Genomic DNA, 19,276 nt, shown 5'->3' with positions numbered 1-19,276 from the left:
TTATCTGTCATCAGAGACAAGCCAGCAGCAGGATGGTGCTGTGTGGGTACTGCCTGCTGGCTCAGTACAGGCTCTGAGATACAATCTGTTCCCAGTGTGCTGGGCTGTGTAGTGCAGAGTGTGTCTGTTCCCAGTGTGCTGGGCTGTGTAGTGCAGAGTGTGTCTGTTCCCAGTGTGCTGGGCTGTGTAGTGCAGAGTGTCTGTTCCCAGTGTCTGTGCGGAGTGTGTCTGTTCCCAGTGTGCTGGGCTGTGTAGTGCAGAGTGTGTCTGTTCCCAGTGTGCTGGGCTGTGTAGTGCAGAGTGTGTCTGTTCCCAGTGTGCTGAGCTGTGTAGTGCAGAGTGTGTCTGTTCCCAGTGTGCTGGGCTGTGTAGTGCAGAGTGTGTCTGTTCCCAGTGTGCTGGGCTGTGTAGTGCAGAGAGTGTCTGTTCCCAGTGTGCTGAGCTTTGTAGTGCAGAGAGTGTCTGTTCCCAGTGTGCTGGGCTGTGTAGTGCAGAGTGTGTCTGTTCCCTGTGTGCTGCTGTAGTGCAGAGTGTGTCTGTTCCCAGTGTGCTGGGCTGTGTAGTGCAGAGTGTGTCTGTTCCCAGTGTGCTGAGCTTTGTAGTGCAGAGAGTGTCTGTTCCCAGTGTGCTGGGCTGTCTGTTAGTGTGCTGAGCTGTGTAGTGCAGAGTGTGTCTGTTCCCAGTGTGCTGGGCTGTGTAGTGCAGAGTGTGTCTGTTCCCAGTGTGCTGCTGTGTAGTGCAGAGAGTGTCTGTTCCCAGTGTGCTGAGCTTTGTAGTGCAGAGAGTGTCTGTAGTGCTGAGAGTGCAGAGTGTGTCTGTTCCCAGTGTGCTGGGCTGTGTAGTGCAGAGTGTGTCTGTTCCCAGTGTGCTGAGCTGTGTAGTGCAGAGAGTGTCTGTTTCCAGTGTGCTGAGCTGTGTAGTGCAGAGTGTGTCTGTTTCCAGTGTGCTGAGCTGTGTAGTGCAGAGCGTGTCTGTTCCCAGTGTGCTGAGCTGTGTAGTGCAGAGCGTGTCTGTTTCAAGTGTGCTCTTCTCGGGCCCTGGACAATGGGCTAACCAGGGAACAGAGAGCAGGGCTCTAACCCCAGAGAGACTGCATCACTGCTGGGTTCACACCCACCACTCACCACCCTGCCTGTGGCTCTTACCCTGCCTCTGTCTGCATTCCTCTCCTCCACTGGCACAGACCAGACTGGTACCTTAGCTGGCACAGACCAGACTGGTACCTTAGCTGGCACAGACCAGACTGGTACCTTAGCTGGCACAGACCAGACTGGTACCTTAGCTGGCACAGACCAGACTGGTACCTTAGCTGGCACAGACCAGACTGGTACCTCCGCTGGCACAGACCAGACTGGTACCTCCGCTGGCACAGACCAGACTGGTGCCTCCGCTGGCACAGACCAGACTGGTGCCTCCGCTGGCACAGACCAGACTGGTGCCTCCGCTGGCACAGACCAGACTGGTGCCTCCGCTGGCACAGACCAGACTGGTGCCTCCGCTGGCACAGACCAGACTGGTGCCTCCGCTGGCACAGACCAGACTGGTGCCTCCGCTGGCACAGACCAGACTGGTGCCTCCGCTGGCACAGACCAGACTGGTGCCTCCGCTGGCACAGACCAGACTGGTGCCTCCGCTGGCACAGACCAGACTGGTACGAAACCAATAAGTAGCCATCATCAGATTCCTCCTGCACTGATCTGTCTCGTATCTCGCAAAGGATAATGGGATGGATCAGAAGTAGACCGGCTACGATGGGTTGCCATGACATTAGAAAATATTACCAAGGAGACATCGTCTGCTGAACTCCATTCCTGCCTCAAAACTGTCTGAATGAATCTTAGCTAAAACAGTGATTGTGTCTTTTTTTGTATTTTTTGTGATCAAGTCTTAGTAGCCACATTTGACATCTAGCTAATGATTATTGTGCTTCACTGAGCAGTATTTCTGAAGTTTGACCATGGGCACGAAAACTAGCATAAAACAATCGAGCCAGTCACTGAAATGATCTTTGACTGAAACTATGCTTCTAACCAACCAGCTATCTACGTAGTGCTGCACACACACAATGTTAAAATCTTCCAACAAAGCTAGCTAGCAAGCTACTGTAGCAAGTAACGCTAACGTTATTATGAGTTTTCATGAAAGTAGCTGTTCTTCTGCCACGAGCCATTGCAGTAGTCTCACGAGTCATCTGCTGTGCTGTCATCTGCTGACCTAAAATTACAATCATGGAGAAACATGCTGATCCAAGATCCAAGATTTTTGATAAGTCAGTTCCTCTTCATTGTGGGCCTCCATGTCTACATCTTCAGGGTCATTTAAACAGGCTAAGCAAGCTTTTTATGTCAGTGAAGGAAGAGCTAGCTGACTAGCTATGTCAGTAAGCTAGCTAGCTATAATAGTTGGCTACACAGCGTGTAGGAGATGGCCACCGGTTTGTTTTAAACTATTAAATCACTGTCAACGTTTGTAATAATTTAGCTCGTTAGTTTTTCTGCCTACAGTGCCTTGCGAAAGTATTCGGCCCCCTTGAACTTTGCGACCTTTTGCCACATTTCAGGCTTCAAACATAAAGATATAAAACTGTATTTTTTGTGAAGAATCAACAACAAGTGGGACACAATCATGAAGTGGAACAACATTTATTGGATATTTCAAACTTTTTTAACAAAACAAAAACTGAAAAATTGGGCGTGCAAAATTATTCAGCCCCTTTACTTTCAGTGCAGCAAACTCTCTCCAGAAGTTCAGTGAGGATCTGTGAATGATCCAATGTTGACCTAAATGACTAATGATGATAAATACAATCCACCTGTGTGTAATCAAGTCTCCGTATAAATGCACCTGCACTGTGATATTCTCAGAGGTCCGTTAAAAGCGCAGAGAGCATCATGAAGAACAAGGAACACACCAGGCAGGTCCGAGATACTGTTGTGAAGAAGTTTAAAGCCGGATTTGGATACAAAAAGATTTCACAAGCTTTAAACATCCCAAGGAGCACTGTGCAAGCGATAATATTGAAATGGAAGGAGTATCAGACCACTGCAAATCTACCAAGACCTGGCCGTCCCTCTAAACTTTCAGCTCATACAAGGAGAAGACTGATTAGAGATGCAGCCAAGAGGCCCATGATCACCCTGGATGAACTGCAGAGATGTACAGCTGAGGTGGGAGACTCTGTCCATAGGACAACAATCAGTCGTATATTGCACAAATCTGGCCTTTATGGAAGAGTGGCAAGAAGAAAGCCATTTCTTAAAGATATCCATAAAAAGTGTTGTTTAAAGTTTGCCACAAGCCACCTGGGAGACACACCAAACATGTGGAAGAAGGTGCTCTGGTCAGATGATACAAAATTGAACTTTTGGCAACAATGCAAAACGTTATGTTTGGCGTAAAAGCAACACTCTGAACACACCATCCCCACTGTCAAACATGGTGGTGGCAGCATCATGGTTTGGGCCTGCTTTTCTTCAGCAGGGACAGGGAAGATGGTTAAAATTGATGGGAAGATGAATGGAGCCAAATACAGGACCATTCTGGAAGAGAACCTGATGGGTGTCTGCAAAAGACCTGAGACTGGGACGGAGATTTGTCTTCCAACAAGACAATGATCCAAAACATAAAGCAAAATCTACACTGGAATGGTTCAAAAATAAACATATCCAGGTGTTAGAATGGCCAAGTCAAAGTCCAGACCTGAATCCAATCGAATCTGTTTTTGAATGGCGGGTTGCGCTATATTCCTATTTGAATATGAGTTCCACGACCTACAAGACAGAACGGATGAGGGACTAGTGTCGCGGAGGAGTGACGCTGTCTGACGTGAGAAAATGGCACTCGTGATGTCTAGGGGTCTTCGGTTTACAGACCACGTAGATAGGCCTATGTGAGAAATCGGCGTATGAGGACTGTGTTGTATGTACATGTCCCCAGGAGATGGCAAACTTACCTTCGCTCCAGGGCCAGCTCAGTCCCTTGGTCGGTCAGTCCAAGCAGATTAGTCTTTGTTCAAAGTGGTGACCCAAAATAAATGTAAACACAAAAAGGCTTCTGGCCTCCTCTCAGAATCAACTTGATCGCTCGCTCCTGAGGAATAATCAAGGCTGCTTGGCAGAACCCAGCCGTGACCCGGGTGGTGCTGCCACCTGGGGTTGGAGTGTGGAAGTGTTCCATGGTAGTGCGTTTGTCTATGTCCTAACACTCCCCTTCCCCCACATCATAACAATACACACACACACACACATGCATGCACGCACACGACAGCTTACGCACACACACACACTGCATACTTTAAATGTCTGAACTGTAGAACAATAGCAGTCCTGCCTGGATGGATCCACATTGTGGGTTGTTTTGGTTCAGTTGTCCCACACAATCAACTTTCTCCTGGGATAAAAAAAAACAAACGCAAACTGCAGATGAGGAATATTTCCGTAGTCCTCATTTAATGACGCCAGACAGGACAATCCATCACTATAAACCACAGGATCAAAACCACTTCGTACAGTCACAACAGCAGCTTTAAAGCATCACAAGATTCATCCATAACCAGACTAGTAAGTCTGACTAGTAAATCTTAACTTGATTGATACTAACATTTTGAGACTATATCAACAATGGACTAATGAAATAAATACCAAAATATTATTTTTGGGTGGAGTGTTCCTTTAAATCCTGAGTCCTAACCCTTGGCACAGTTATGCAGGCTTTATAGCTTAGTTACACAAGTGACAGTCAGATTTTGGTTCCTGGATGGCTTTAGTCAGTCAGAGTTGGTTTTATGTCTTTCAAGGGATTTGGGGATTTTAAGGGGCATTCAGAGCCTCCCCCTGTACTGAGTGTTAGCCAAGTGAGAGTGTTGGCACAATGACGGCCCAAGCTTAGAGCGGGAGAGTGTGTGTTTGTGTCCAACCCTAAGAGACTTAGCTGATTACTGGCATTGGAGGCACCATCAGAGGTGTTCTGTCTGAATGGAATAATTTGAAGAGTTACAGGATTTGGAACTGAACTACCTTCTGTTCTATAGTTACCAGGATTTACCGTTAGTTACTGTAGTTAACAGGATTTACAGTTAGTTACTGTAGTTACCAGGATTTACAGTCAGTTACTGTAGTTAACAGGATTTACAGTCAGTTACTGTAGTTACCAGGATTTACAGTCAGTTACTGTAGTTAACAGGATTTACAGTTAGTTACTGTAGGTTAACAGGATTTACAGTTAGTTACTGTAGGTTAACAGGATTTACAGTTAGTTACTGTAGGTTAACAGGATTTACAGTTAGTTACTGTAGGTTAACAGGATTTACAGTTAGTTACTGTAGGTTAACAGGATTTACAGTTAGTTACTGTAGGTTAACAGGATTTACAGTTAGTTACTGTAGGTTAACAGGATTTACAGTTAGTTACTGTAGGTTAACAGGATTTACAGTTAGTAACTGTAGGTTAACAGGATTTACAGTTAGTTACTGTAGGTTAACAGGATTTACAGTTAGTAACTGTAGGTTACCAGGATTTACAGTTAGTAACTGTAGGTTACCAGGATTTACAGTCAGTTATATGAAACAGTAACTGAACGATCCTAAACAATTGTTTTGTTCTGTGTTTCTCCCTGACAGTGACCAACAAGCACCACTTTGTGGATGGAGGGCTGCTGTACCAGTTCAGACTGAACTTCCGAAGGAGACGACGTCTGATGGAGCTGCTGAACGAACGCTGTCGTACCATCCCAGAGAGCCATGACAGCCCCTTCTGTCTCCGCAAACAAAACCCAGAGGGAAGCAACACCAGCTTCCTATCTGGTAAACCTCAATGTCTAGCAATCAAATGTAGCAATAAAGCCCTTTATACATCAGGAGTTGTTGTACCCACATTATCTACTGTCAGACTGGGGCTGAATCCCACTATAACCCTTAGCCCCTACTCCCTACTCCCTATCTACTGTCAGACTGGGGCTGAATCCCACTATAACCCTTAGCCCCTACTCCCTATCTACTGTCAGACTGGGGTCGAATCCCACTATAACCCTTAGCCCCTACTCCCTATCTACTGTCAGACTGGGGTCGAATCCCACTATAACCCTTAGCCCCTACTCCCTACTCCCTATCTACTGTCAGACTGGGGCTGAATCCCACTATAACCCTTAGCCCCTACTCACTATCTACTGTCAGACTGGGGCCGAATCCCACTATAACCCTTAGCCCCTACTCCCTATCTACTGTCAGACTGGGGCTGAATCCCACTATAACCCTTAGCCCCTACTCCATATCTACTGTCAGACTGGGGCTGAATCCCACTATAACCCTTAGCCCCTACTCCCTACTCCCTATCTACTGTCAGACTGGGGCCGAATCCCACTATAACCCTTAGCCCCTACTCCCTATCTACAGTCAGACTGGTGCCGAATCCCACTATAACCCTTAGCCCCTACTCCCTATCTACTGTCAGACTGGGGCTGAATCCCACTATAACCCTTAGCCCCTACTCCATATCTACTGTCAGACTGGGGCTGAATCCCACTATAACCCTTAGCCCCTACTCCCTACTCCCTATCTACTGTCAGACTGGGGCGAATCCCACTATAACCCTTAGCCCCTACTCCTATCTACAGTCAGACTGGTGCCGAATCCCACTATAACCCTTAGACCCTACTCCCTATCTACTGTCAGACTGGGGCTGAATCCCACTATAACCCTTAGCCCCTACTCCCTATCTACTGTCAGACTGGGGCTGAATCCCACTATAACCCTTAGCCCCTACTCCCTATCTACTGTCAGACTGGGGTCGAATCCCACTATAACCCTTAGCCCCTACTCACTATCTACTGTCAGACTGGGGCCGAATCCCACTATAACCCTTAGCCCCTACTCCCTATCTACTGTCAGACTGGGGCTGAATCCCACTATAACCCTTAGCCCCTACTCCCTATCTACTGTCAGACTGGGGCTGAATCCCACTATAACCCTTAGCCCCTACTCCCTATCTACTGTCAGACTGGGGCTGAATCCCACTATAACCCTTAGCCCCTACTCCCTATCTACTGTCAGACTGGGGTCGAATCCCACTATAACCCTTAGCCCCTACTCCCTACTCCCTACTCCCTATCTACTGTCAGACTGGGGCCGAATCCCACTATAACCCTTAGCCCCTACTCCCTATCTACTGTCAGACTGGTGCCGAATCCCACTATAACCCTTAGCCCCTACTCCCTATCTACTGTCAGACTGGGGCCGAATCCCACTATAACCCTTAGCCCCTACTCCCTATCTACAGTCAGACTGGGGCTGAATCCCACTATAACCCTTAGCCCCTACTCCCTACTCCCTATCTACTGTCAGACTGGGGCTGAATCCCACTATAACCCTTAGCCCCTACTCCCTACTCCCTATCTACTGTCAGACTGGGGCCGAATCCCACTATAACCCTTAGCCCCTACTCCCTATCTACTGTCAGACTGGGGCTGAATCCCACTATAACCCTTAGCCCCTACTCCCTATCTACTGTCAGACTGGGGTCGAATCCCTCTATAACCCTTAGCCCCTACTCCCTACTCCCTATCTACTGTCAGACTGGGGCCGAATCCCACTATAACCCTTAGCCCCTACTCCCTATCTACTGTCAGACTGGGGCCGAATCCCACTATAACCCTTAGCCCCTACTCCCTATCTACTGTCAGACTGGGGCCGAATCCCACTATAACCCTTAGCCCCTACTCACTATCTACTGTCAGACTGGGGCCGAATCCCACTATAACCCTTAGCCCCTACTCCCTATCTACAGTCAGACTGGGGCTGAATCCCACTATAACCCTTAGCCCCTACTCCCTATCTACAGTCAGACTGGGGCTGAATCCCACTATAACCCTTAGCCCCTACTCCCTACTCCCTATCTACTGTCTGACTGGGGCCGAATCCCACTATAACCCTTAGCCCCTACTCCCTATCTACTGTCAGACTGGGGCCGAATCCCACTATAACCCTTAGCCCCTACTCACTATCTACTGTCAGACTGGGGCTGAATCCCACTATAACCCTTAGCCCCTACTCCCTATCTACTGTCAGACTGGGGCCGAATTCCACTATAACCCTTAGCCCCTACTCCCTATCTACTGTCAGACTGGGGCCGAATCCCACTATAACCCTTAGCCCCTACTCCCTACTCCCTATCTACAGTCAGACTGGGGCCGAATCCCACTATAACCCTTAGCCCCTACTCCCTATCTACAGTCAGACTGGGGCCGAATCCCACTATAACCCTTAGCCCCTACTCCCTATCTACTGTCAGACTGGGGCCGAATCCCACTATAACCCTTAGCCCCTACTCCCTATCTACAGTCAGACTGGGGCCGAATCCCACTATAACCCTTAGCCCCTACTCCCTATCTACAGTCAGACTGGGGCTGAATCCCACTATAACCCTTAGCCCCTACTCCCTACTCCCTATCTACTGTCAGACTGGGGCTGAATCCCACTATAACCCTTAGCCCCTACTCCCTACTCCCTATCTACTGTCAGACTGGGGCCGAATCCCACTATAACCCTTAGCCCCTACTCCTATCTACTGTCAGACTGGGGCTGAATCCCACTATAACCCTTAGCCCCTACTCCCTATCTACTGTCAGACTGGGGTCGAATCCCTCTATAACCCTTAGCCCCTACTCCCTACTCCCTATCTACTGTCAGACTGGGGCCGAATCCCACTATAACCCTTAGCCCCTACTCCCTATCTACTGTCAGACTGGGGCCGAATCCCACTATAACCCTTAGCCCCTACTCCCTATCTACTGTCAGACTGGGGCCGAATCCCACTATAACCCTTAGCCCCTACTCACTATCTACTGTCAGACTGGGGCCGAATCCCACTATAACCCTTAGCCCCTACTCCCTATCTACAGTCAGACTGGGGCTGAATCCCACTATAACCCTTAGCCCCTACTCCCTATCTACAGTCAGACTGGGGCTGAATCCCACTATAACCCTTAGCCCCTACTCCCTACTCCCTATCTACTGTCTGACTGGGGCGAATCCCACTATAACCCTTAGCCCCTACTCCCTATCTACTGTCAGACTGGGGCCGAATCCCACTATAACCCTTAGCCCCTACTCACTATCTACTGTCAGACTGGGGCTGAATCCCACTATAACCCTTAGCCCCTACTCCCTATCTACTGTCAGACTGGGGCCGAATTCCACTATAACCCTTAGCCCCTACTCCCTATCTACTGTCAGACTGGGGCCGAATCCCACTATAACCCTTAGCCCCTACTCCCTACTCCCTATCTACAGTCAGACTGGGGCCGAATCCCACTATAACCCTTAGCCCCTACTCCCTATCTACAGTCAGACTGGGGCCGAATCCCACTATAACCTGCCGTCCCTCCACTCTAACCACTAGGTGACCTGCTTGCCCCTCCATTCGAACCACTAGGTGACCTGCCGCCCCTCCACTCTAACCATTAGTCTACCTGCCGTCCCTCCACTCTAACCACTAGGTGACCTGCCGCCCCTCCACTCTAACCACTAGTCTACCTGCCGCCCCTCCACTATAACCACTAGTCTACCTACCGCCCCTCCACTCTAACCACTAGGTGACCTGCCGCCCCTCCACTCTAACCACTAGTCTACCTGCCGCCCCTCCACTCTAACCACTAGGTGACCTGCCGCCCCTCCCCTCTAACCACTAGTCTACCTGCCGTCCCTATGATGCTATTAACACGGTCGGGTTTTAAAGCTGAATGTCACGGTGCCACACTAATACATGGACAACAGGCTCTCTAGTTAAAGAAACTGTGGCTTTATAGAGACTTCATAACATGTTCATAAGCACTACACATAGATGCAACAATAAGTTTTATACATCTTTCATTTTCTATGTTCAGCAGGATTCAGGGTTCTCTACGTTCTGCAGGGTTCTCTACGTTCTGCAGGGTTCTCTACGTTCTGCAGGGTTCTCTACGTTCTGCAGGGTTCTCTACGTTCTGCAGGGCTCTCTACGTTCTGCAGGGCTCTCTACGTTCTGCAGGGCTCTATGTTCTGCAAGGCTCTCTATGTTCTGCAAGGCTCTCTATGTTCTGCAGGGTTCTCTACGTTCTGCAGGATATTGCAGAGCACTGATGCACAATGACATGGTTCTTTAGACTTTGCTCCACCACCTGCCACAGTCTAGAGGCATCCTGCTTTATGGAGGCAATATAGAGCTTACCTGGAAAGAGTGATTAGACACACCTACACATCCTTTCACAACTAACAACTCAAACCTCTGACGACAGCAACACTGCTTTTACACAGTCCTTTTCCCTTTAGTGCACTACTATTGACTAGGACCCATAAGGCTCTGGTCCCAAGTAGTGCACTGTATAGAGAATAGGGCTCCATTTGGGACATAATTAGTGTTTCGCTCTGAAAAGAAACAAAATGTTGAATTGGGATAAAACGTCTCTCAGACATTCATTGGTTTTTGATGACCTCAAAGGGGGAAAATGTGGTAATGAATAAAGGACATTCGCTCTGTCTCTGACTCTCTCTCTCTCCCCTCTCTTTCTCTCGCTCTCTCGCCTGTCTCTTGCCTCTCTCTCTCTCTCCCCTCCCTCTCTCTCGTCTCTCTCTCTCTCTCTCTTGCCTCTCTCTCTTGCCTCTCTCTCTCTCTCTCTCTCTGTCTCTCTCTTGCCTCTCTCGTCTCTCTCTTGTCTCTCTCTTGCCTCTCTCTCTCTTGTCTCTCTCTTGCCTCTCTCTCTCTTGTCTCTCTCTTGTCTCTCTCTTGCCTCTCTCTCTCTCTCTCGCCTCTCTCTCTCTCTCTCTCGCCTCTCTCTCTCTCGCCTCTCTCTCTCTCGCCTCTCTCGCCTCTCTCTCTCTCGCCTCTCTCGTCTCTCTCTCGCCTCTCTCGCCTCTCTCTCGCCTCTCACCTCTCTCTCGCCTCTCACCTCTCTCTCGCCTCTCTCCTCTCTCTCGCCTCTCTCCTCTCTCTCGCCTCTCTCCTCTCTCTCGCCTCTCTCCTCTCTCTCGCCTCTCTCCTCTCTCTCGCCTCTCTCCTCTCTCTCGCCTCTCTCCTCTCTCTCGCCTCTCTCCTCTCTCTCGCCTCTCTCCCTCTCTCGCCTCTCTCCTCTCTCTCGCCTCTCTCCTCTCTCTCGCCTCTCTCCTCTCTCTTGCCTCTCTCCTCTCTCTCGCCTCTCTCCTCTCTCTCGCCTCTCTCCTCTCTCTCGCCTCTCTTTCTCTCGCCTCTCTCCTCTCTCTCGCCTCTCTCCTCTCTCTTGCCTCTCTCCTCTCTCTTGCCTCTCTCCTCTCTCTTGCCTCTCTTTCTCTCACCTCTCTCGCCTCTCTCCTCTCTCTTGCCTCTCTTTCTCTCTCCTCTCTCTTGCCTCTCTTTCTCTCGCCTCTCGCCTCTCTCTTGCCTCTCTTTCTCACCTCTCGCCTCTCTCTTGCCTCTCTTTCTCACCTCTCGCCTCTCTCTTGCCTCTCTTTCTCTCGCCTCTCTCTTGCCTCTCTTTCTCTCGCCTCTCTCTTGCCTCTCTTTCTCACCTCTCGCCTCTCTCTTGCCTCTCTTTCTCTCGCCTCTCTCTTGCCTCTCTTTCTCACCTCTCGCCTCTCTCTTGCCTCTCTTTCTCTCGCCTCTCTCTTGCCTCTCTTTCTCTCGCCTCTCTCTTGCCTCTCTTTCTCTCGCCTCTCTCTTGCCTCTCTTTCTCTCGCCTCTCTCTTGCCTCTCTTTCTCTCGCCTCTCTCTTGCCTCTCTTTCTCTCGCCTCTCTCTTGCCTCTCTTTCTCTCGCCTCTCTCTTGCCTCTCTTTCTCTCGCCTCTCTCTTGCCTCTCTTTCTCTCGCCTCTCTCTTGCCTCTCTTTCTCTCGCCTCTCTCTTGCCTCTCTTTCTCTCGCCTCTCACCTCTCTCTCGCCTCTCACCTCTCTCTCGCCTCTCTCTTGCCTCTCTCTTGCCTCTCTCCTCTCTCACCTCTCTCTCGCCTCTCTCTCGCCTCTCTCTCGCCTCTCTCTCGCCTCTCTCTCGCCTCTCACCTCTCTCTCGCCTCTCTCTCGCCTCTCGCCTCTCTCTCGCCTCTCGCCTCTCTCTCGCCTCTCACCTCTCTCTCGCCTCTCACCTCTCTCTCGCCTCTCACCTCTCTCTCGCCTCTCACCTCTCTCTCGCCTCTCACCTCTCTCTCGCCTCTCACCTCTCTCTCGCCTCTCACCTCTCTCTCGCCTCTCTCTCGCCTCTCTCTCGCCTCTCTCTCGCCTCTCTCTCGCCTCTCTCTCGCCTCTCTCTCGCCTCTCTCTCGCCTCTCTCGCCTCTCACCTCTCTCTCGCCTCTCACCTCTCTCTCGCCTCTCACCTCTCTCTCGCCTCTCACCTCTCTCTCGCCTCTCACCTCTCTCTCGCCTCTCACCTCTCTCTCGCCTCTCACCTCTCTCTCGCCTCTCTCTTGCCTCTCTCCTCTCTCACCTCTCTCTCGCCTCTCTCCTCTCTCTCGCCTCTCTCTCGCCTCTCTCTCGCCTCTCTCTCGCCCCTCTCGCCTCTCTCTCGCCTCTCGCCTCTCTCTCGCCTCTCGCCTCTCTCTCGCCTCTCGCCTCTCTCTCGCCTCTCGCCTCTCTCTCGCCTCTCGCCTCTCTCTCGCCTCTCGCCTCTCTTTCTCTCGCCTCTCTCCTCTCTCTTGCCTCTCTTTCTCTCACCTCTCTCACCCCTCTCCTCTCTCTTGCCTCTCTTTCTCTCGCCTCTCTCCTCTCTCTTGCCTCTCTTTCTCTCGCCTCTCTCCTCTCTCTTGCCTCTCTTTCTCTCACCTCTCTCACCCCTCTCCTCTCTCTTGCCTCTCTTTCTCTCGCCTCTCTCCTCTCTCGCCTCTCTCTTGCCTCTCTTTCTCTCGCCTCTCTTTCTCACCTCTCGCCTCTCTCTTGCCTCTCTTTCTCTCGCCTCTCTCCTCTCTCGCCTGTCTCTTGCCTCTCTTTCTCTCGCCTCTCTCCTCTCTCGCCTGTCTCTTGCCTCTCTTTCTCTCGCCTCTCTCCTCTCTCGCCTGTCTCTTGCCTCTCTTTCTCTCGCCTCTCTCCTCTCTCGCCTGTCTCTCGCCTCTCTCCTCTCTCTTGCCTCTCTTTCTCTCGCCTCTCTCTTGCCTCTCTTTCTCTCGCCTCTCTCCTCTCTCTTGCCTCTCTTTCTCTCGCCTCTCTCCTCTCTCGCCTCTCTCTTGCCTCTCTTTCTCTCGCCTCTCTCTTGCCTCTCTTTCTCGCCTCTCTCTTGCCTCTCTTTCTCTCCTCTCTCTTGCCTCTTTTTCTCTCGCCTCTCTCGCCTCTCTTTCTCTCGCTCCTCTCTCGCCTCTCTTTCTCTCGCCTCTCTTTCTCTCGCCTCTCTCCTCTCTCGCCTGTCTCTTGCCTCTCTTTCTCTCCTCTCTCGCCTGTCTCTCGCCTCTCTCGCTCTCTCGCCTGTCTCTTGCCTCTCTCGCTCTCTCGCCTGTCTCTTGCCTCTCTTTCTCTCGCCTCTCTCTTTCTCTCGCCTCTCTCCTCTCTTGCCTCTCTTTCTCTCGCCTCTCTCACCTCTCGCCTCTCTCGCCTGTCTCTTGCCTCTCTTTCTCTCGCCTCTCTCCTCTCTCGCCTCTCTCTTGCCTCTCTTTCTCTCGCCTCTCTCTTGCCTCTCTTTCTCTCGCTCCTCTCTCGCCTCTCTTTCTCTCGCCTCTCTTTCTCTCGCCTCTCTCCTCTCTCGCCTGTCTCTTGCCTCTCTTTCTCTCCTCTCTCGCCTGTCTCTCGCCTCTCTCGCTCTCTCGCCTGTCTCTTGCCTCTCTCGCTCTCTCGCCTGTCTCTTGCCTCTCTCGCTCTCTCGCCTGTCTCTTGCCTCTCTTTCTCTCGCCTCTCTCTTTCTCTCGCCTCTCTCACCTCTCGCCTCTCTCACCTCTCGCCTCTCTCGCCTGTCTCTTGCCTCTCTTTCTCTCGCCTCTCTCCTCTCTCGCCTCTCTCTTGCCTCTCTTTCTCTCGCCTCTCTCCTCTCTTGCCTCTCTTTCTCTCGCCTCTCTCCTCTCTTGCCTCTCTTTCTCTCGCCTCTCTCTTGCCTCTTTCTCTCACCTCTCTCCTCTCTCGCCTCTCTCTTGCCTCTTTCTCTCACCTCTCTCCTCTCTCGCCTCTCTCTTGCCTCTCTTTCTCTCACCTCTCTCCTCTCTCGCCTCTCTCTTGCCTCTCTTGCCTCTCTCCTCTCTCTTGCCTCTCTTTCTCTCGCCTCTCTCTTGCCTCTTTCTCTCACCTCTCTCCTCTCTCGCCTCTCTCTTGCCTCTTTCTCTCACCTCTCTCCTCTCTCGCCTCTCTCTTGCCTCTTTCTCTCACCTCTCTCCTCTCTCGCCTCTCTCTTGCCTCTTTCTCTCGCCTCTCTCCTCTCTCGCCTCTCTCTTGCCTCTTTCTCTCGCCTCTTGCCTCTCTTTCTCTCGCCTCTCTTTCTCTCGTCTCTCTCCTCTCTCTTGCCTCTCTTTCTCTCGCCTCTCTTTCTCTCGCCTCTCTCCTCTCTCTTGCCTCTCTTTCTCTCGCCTCTCTCCTCTCTCTTGCCTCTCTTTCTCTCGCCTCTCTCCTCTCTCTTGCCTCTCTTTCTCTCGCCTCTCTCGCCCCTCTCCTCTCTCTTGCCTCTCTTTCTCTCACCTCTCTCACCCCTCTCCTCTCTCTTGCCTCTCTTTCTCTCGCCTCTCTCTTGCCTCTCTTTCTCTCGCCTCTCTCTTGCCTCTCTTTCTCTCGCCTCTCTCCTCTCTCTTGCCTCTCTTTCTCTCGCCTCTCTCCTCTCTCTTGCCTCTCTTTCTCTCGCCTCTCTCCTCTCTCTTGCCTCTCTTTCTCTCGCCTCTCTTTCTCTCGCCTGTCTCTCGCCTCTCTTTCTCTCGCCTGTCTCTCGCCTGTCTCTTGCCTCTCTTTCTCTCGCCTCTCTCCTCTCTCTTGCCTCTCTTTCTCTCGCCTCTCTCCTCTCTCTTGCCTCTCTTTCTCTCGCCTCTCTCTTGCCTCTCTTTCTCTCTCCTCTCGCCTCTCTCTTGCCTCTCTTTCTCTCGCCTCTCTCCTCTCTCTTGCCTCTCTTTCTCTCGCCTCTCTCGCCTCTCTCTTGCCTCTCTTGCCTCTCTTTCTTTCGCCTCTCTTGCCTCTCTTTCTCTCGCCTCTCTCCTCTCTCGCCTGTCTCTTGCCTCTCTTTCTCACCTCTCGCCTCTCTCTTGCCTCTCTTTCTCTCGCCTCTCTCTTGCCTCTCTTTCTCTCGCCTCTCTTTCTCACCTCTCGCCTCTCTCTTGCCTCTCTTTCTCTCGCCTCTCTCTTGCCTCTCTTTCTCTCGCCTCTCTCCTCTCTCTTGCCTCTCTTTCTCTCACCCCTCTCGCCTCTCTCTTGCCTCTCTTTCTCTCGCCTCTCTCTTGCCTCTCTTTCTCTCTCCTCTCTCACCTCTCTCTTGCCTCTCTTTCTCTCGCCTCTCTCCTCTCTCGCCTGTCTCTTGCCTCTCTTTCTCTCGCCTCTCTCCTCTCTCGCCTGTCTCTCGCCTCTCTCCTCTCTCTTGCCTCTTTCTCTCGCCTCTCTCCTGTCTCTTGCCTCTCTTTCTCTCGCCTCTCTCTTGCCTCTCTTTCTCTCGCCTCTCTCTTGCCTCTCTTTCTCTCGCCTCTCTTTCTCACCTCGCCTCTCTCTTGCCTCTCTTTCTCGCCTCTCTCGTGCCTCTCTTTCTCTCGCCTCTCTCGTGCCTCTCTCTTGCCTCTCTCCTCTCTCGCCTGTCTCTCGCCTCTCTCGCTCTCTCGCCTGTCTCTTGCCTCTCTTTCTCTCGCCTCTCTCGCTCTCTCTCCTCTCTCTTGCCTCTCTTTCTCTCGCCTCTCTCCTCTCTTGCCTCTCTTTCTCTCGCCTCTCTCTTGCCTCTTTCTCTCGCCTCTCTCCTCTCTCGCCTGTCTCTTGCCTCTCTTTCTCTCGCCTCTCTCCTCTCTCGCCTCTCTCTTGCCTCTCTTTCTCTCGCCTCTCTCCTCTCTTGCCTCTCTTTCTCTCGCCTCTCTCTTGCCTCTTTCTCTCACCTCTCTCCTCTCTCGCCTCTCTCTTGCCTCTTTCTCTCGCCTCTCTCCTCTCTCGCCTGTCTCTTGCCTCTTTCTCTCGCCTCTCTCCTCTCTCGCCTGTCTCTTGCCTCTCTTTCTCTCACCTCTCTCTCGCCTCTCTCGCTCTCTCGCCTCTCTTTCTCTCACCTCTCTCTTGCCTCTCTTTCTCTCGCCTCTCTCCTCTCTCGCCTGTCTCTTGCCTCTCTTTCTCTCACCTCTCTCTCGCCTCTCTCGCCTCTCTTTCTCTCACCTCTCTCTCACCTCTCTCGCTCTCTCGCCTGTCTCTTGGCTCTCTTTCTCTCTCCTCTCTCTCGCCTGTCTCTTGCCTCTCTTTCTCTCACCCCTCTCTCGCTCTCTCGCCTGTCTCTTGCCTCTCTTTCTCTCTCGCCTGTCTCTCGCCTCTCTTTCTCTCGCCTCTCTCCTTTCTCGCCTGTCTCTTGCCTCTCTTTCTCTCGCCTCTCTCCTCTCTCTTGCCTCTCTTTCTCTCGCCTCTCTCTTGCCTCTTTCTCTCACCTCTCTCTTGCCTCTTTCTCTCGCCTCTCTCCTCTCTCGCCTCTCTCTTGCCTCTCTCCTCTCTCGCCTGTCTCTTGCATATCTTTCTCTCGCCTCTCTCTTGCCTCTCTTTCTCTCGCCTCTCTCTTGCCTCTTTCTCTCATCTCTCTCCTCTCTCGCCTCTCTCTTGCCTCTTTCTCTCACCTCTCTCCTCTCTCGCCTCTCTCTTGCCTCTTTCTCTCGCCTCTCTCCTCTCTCTCCTGTCTCTTGCCTCTCTTTCTCTCGCCTCTCTCCTCTCTTGCCTCTCTTTCTCTCGCCTCTCTCTCGCCTCTCTCGCTCTCTCTTTCTCTCACCTCTCTCTCACCTCTCTCCTCTCTCTTGCCTCTCTTTCTCTCGCCTCTCTCCTCTCTCGCCTGTCTCTTGCCTCTTTCTCTCGCCTCTCTCTCGCCTCTCTCCTCTCTCTCGCCTCTCTCGCTCTCTCACCTCTCTCTCACCTCTCTCGCTCTCTCGCCTGTCTCTTGCCTCTCTTTCTCTCACCTCGCCTGTCTCTTGCCTCTCTTTCTCTCACCTCTCTCTCGCTCTCTCGCCTGTCTCTTGGCTCTCTTTCTCTCTCCTCTCTCTCGCCTGTCTCTTGGCTCTCTTTCTCTCACCCCTCTCTCGCTCTCTCGCCTGTCTCTTGCCTCTCTTTCTCTCTCGCTCTCTCGCCTGTCTCTTGCCTCTCTTTCTCTCACCTCTCTTGCCTGTCTCTTGCCTCTCTTTCTCTCTCCTCTCTCTCGCCTGTCTCTTGCCTCTCTTTCTCTCTCCTCTCTCGCCTCTCTCCTTTCTCGCCTGTCTCTTGCCTCTCTTTCTCTCGCCTCTCTCCTCTCTCTTGCCTCTCTTTCTCTCGCCTCTCTCCTCTCTCTCTCCTCTCTCTCGCCTCTCTCCTCTCTCTTGCCTCTCTTTCTCTCGCCTCTCTCCTCTCTCTTGCCTCTCTTTCTCTCGCCTCTCTCCTCTCTCTTGCCTCTCTTTCTCTCGCCTCTCTCCTCTCTCTTGCCTCTCTTTCTCTCGCCTCTCTTGCCTCTCTTTCTCTCGCCTCTCTCCTCTCTCTTGCCTCTCTTTCTCTCTTGCCTCTCTTTCTCTCGCCTCTCTCTTGCCTCTCTTTCTCTCGCCTCTCTTTCTCACCTCTCGCCTCTCTCTTGCCTCTCTTTCTCTCGCCTCTCTCTTGCCTCTCTTTCTCTTGCCTCTCTTTCTCTCGCCTCTCTCTTGCCTCTCTTTCTCTCGCCTCTCTTTCTCACCTCTCGCCTCTCTCTTGCCTCTCTTTCTCTCGCCTCTCTCTTGCCTCTCTTTCTCTCGCCTCTCTTTCTCACCTCTCGCCTCTCTCTTGCCTCTTTCTCTCGCCTCTCTCTTGCCTCTTTCTCTCGCCTCTCTCTTGCCTCTTTCTCTCGCCTCTCTCTTGCCTCTTTCTCTCGCCTCTCTCTTGCCTCTTTCTCTCGCCTCTCTCTTGCCTCTCTTTCTCTCTCCTCTCTCGCCTCTCTTTCTCTCGCCTCTCTCTCGCCTCTCTCGCTCTCTCGCCTGTCTCTTGCCTCTCTTTCTCTCGCCTCTCTCCTCTCTCTTGCCTCTCTTTCTCTCGCCTCTCTCCTCTCTCTTGCCTCTCTTTCTCTCGCCTCTCTCCTCTCTCTTGCCTCTCTTTCTCTCGCCTCTCTCCTCTCTCTTGCCTCTCTTTCTCTCGCCTCTCTCCTCTCTCTTGCCTCTCTTTCTCTCGCCTCTCTTGCCTCTCTTTCTCTCGCCTCTCTCCTCTCTCTTGCCTCTCTTTCTCTCTTGCCTCTCTTTCTCTCGCCTCTCTCTTGCCTCTCTTTCTCTCGCCTCTCTTTCTCACCTCTCGCCTCTCTCTTGCCTCTCTTTCTCTCGCCTCTCTCTTGCCTCTCTTTCTCTCGCCTCTCTCTTGCCTCTTTCTCTCGCCTCTCTCTTGCCTCTTTCTCTCGCCTCTCTCTTGCCTCTTTCTCTCGCCTCTCTCTTGCCTCTTTCTCTCGCCTCTCTCTTGCCTCTTTCTCTCGCCTCTCTCTTGCCTCTTTCTCTCGCCTCTCTCTTGCCTCTCTTTCTCTCTCCTCTCTCGCCTCTCTTTCTCTCGCCTCTCTCTCGCCTCTCTCGCTCTCTCGCCTGTCTCTTGCCTCTCTTTCTCTCGCCTCTCTCCTCTCTCTTGCCTCTCTTTCTCTCGCCTCTCTCCTCTCTCTTGCCTCTCTTTCTCTCGCCTCTCTCCTCTCTCTTGCCTCTCTTTCTCTCGCCTCTCTCCTCTCTCTTGCCTCTCTCTCTCGCCTCTCTCCTCTCTCTTGCCTCTCTCTCTCGCCTCTCTCGCCTCTCTTGCCTCTCTCTCTCGCCTCTCTCGCCTCTCTTGCCTCTCTCTCTCGCCTCTCTCGCCTCTCTTTCTCTCGCCTCTCTCCTCTCTCGCCTCTCTTTCTCTCGCCTCTCTCCTCTCTCGCCTGTCTCTTGCCTCTCTTTCTCTCGCCTCTCTCCTCTCTCGCCTGTCTCTCGCCTCTCTTTCTCTCGCCTCTCTCCTCTCTCGCCTGTCTCTCGCCTCTCTCGCTCTCTCGCCTCCTCTCTTGCCTCTCTTTCTCTCGCCTCTCTCTTGCCTCTCTTTCTCTCGCCTCTCTCTTGCCTCTTTCTCTCACCTCTCTCCTCTCTCGCCTCTCTCTTGCCTCTCTTTCTCTCGCCTCTCTCGCCTGTCTCTTGCCTCTCTTTCTCTCGCCTCTCTCCTCTCTCGCCTCTCTTTCTCTCGCCTCTCTCTTGCCTCTCTTGCTCTCGCCTCTCTCTTGCCTCTTTCTCTCGCC

General features: G+C 52.1%; 1 protein-coding gene across 2 annotated transcripts in view; it reads left to right on the top strand.

The window, feature by feature from the left end:
• The window catches only part of LOC124020724 (DEP domain-containing mTOR-interacting protein-like), an 83,529-nt gene that overhangs the window by 24,573 nt on the left and 39,680 nt on the right, over positions 1–19,276 (top strand). For both annotated transcript variants that reach the window (XM_046335973.1, XM_046335974.1), the window contains exon 7: positions 5,618–5,800. In XM_046335973.1, coding sequence (XP_046191929.1) covers positions 5,618–5,800 — 183 coding nt within the window. The remainder of the gene's footprint in view (positions 1–5,617; positions 5,801–19,276) is intronic.

This window comes from Oncorhynchus gorbuscha, unplaced genomic scaffold (assembly GCF_021184085.1).
Source record: "Oncorhynchus gorbuscha isolate QuinsamMale2020 ecotype Even-year unplaced genomic scaffold, OgorEven_v1.0 Un_scaffold_889, whole genome shotgun sequence".
Taxonomy (NCBI): domain Eukaryota; kingdom Metazoa; phylum Chordata; class Actinopteri; order Salmoniformes; family Salmonidae; genus Oncorhynchus; species Oncorhynchus gorbuscha.
This window is presented reverse-complemented; position numbering and strand designations above follow the sequence as displayed.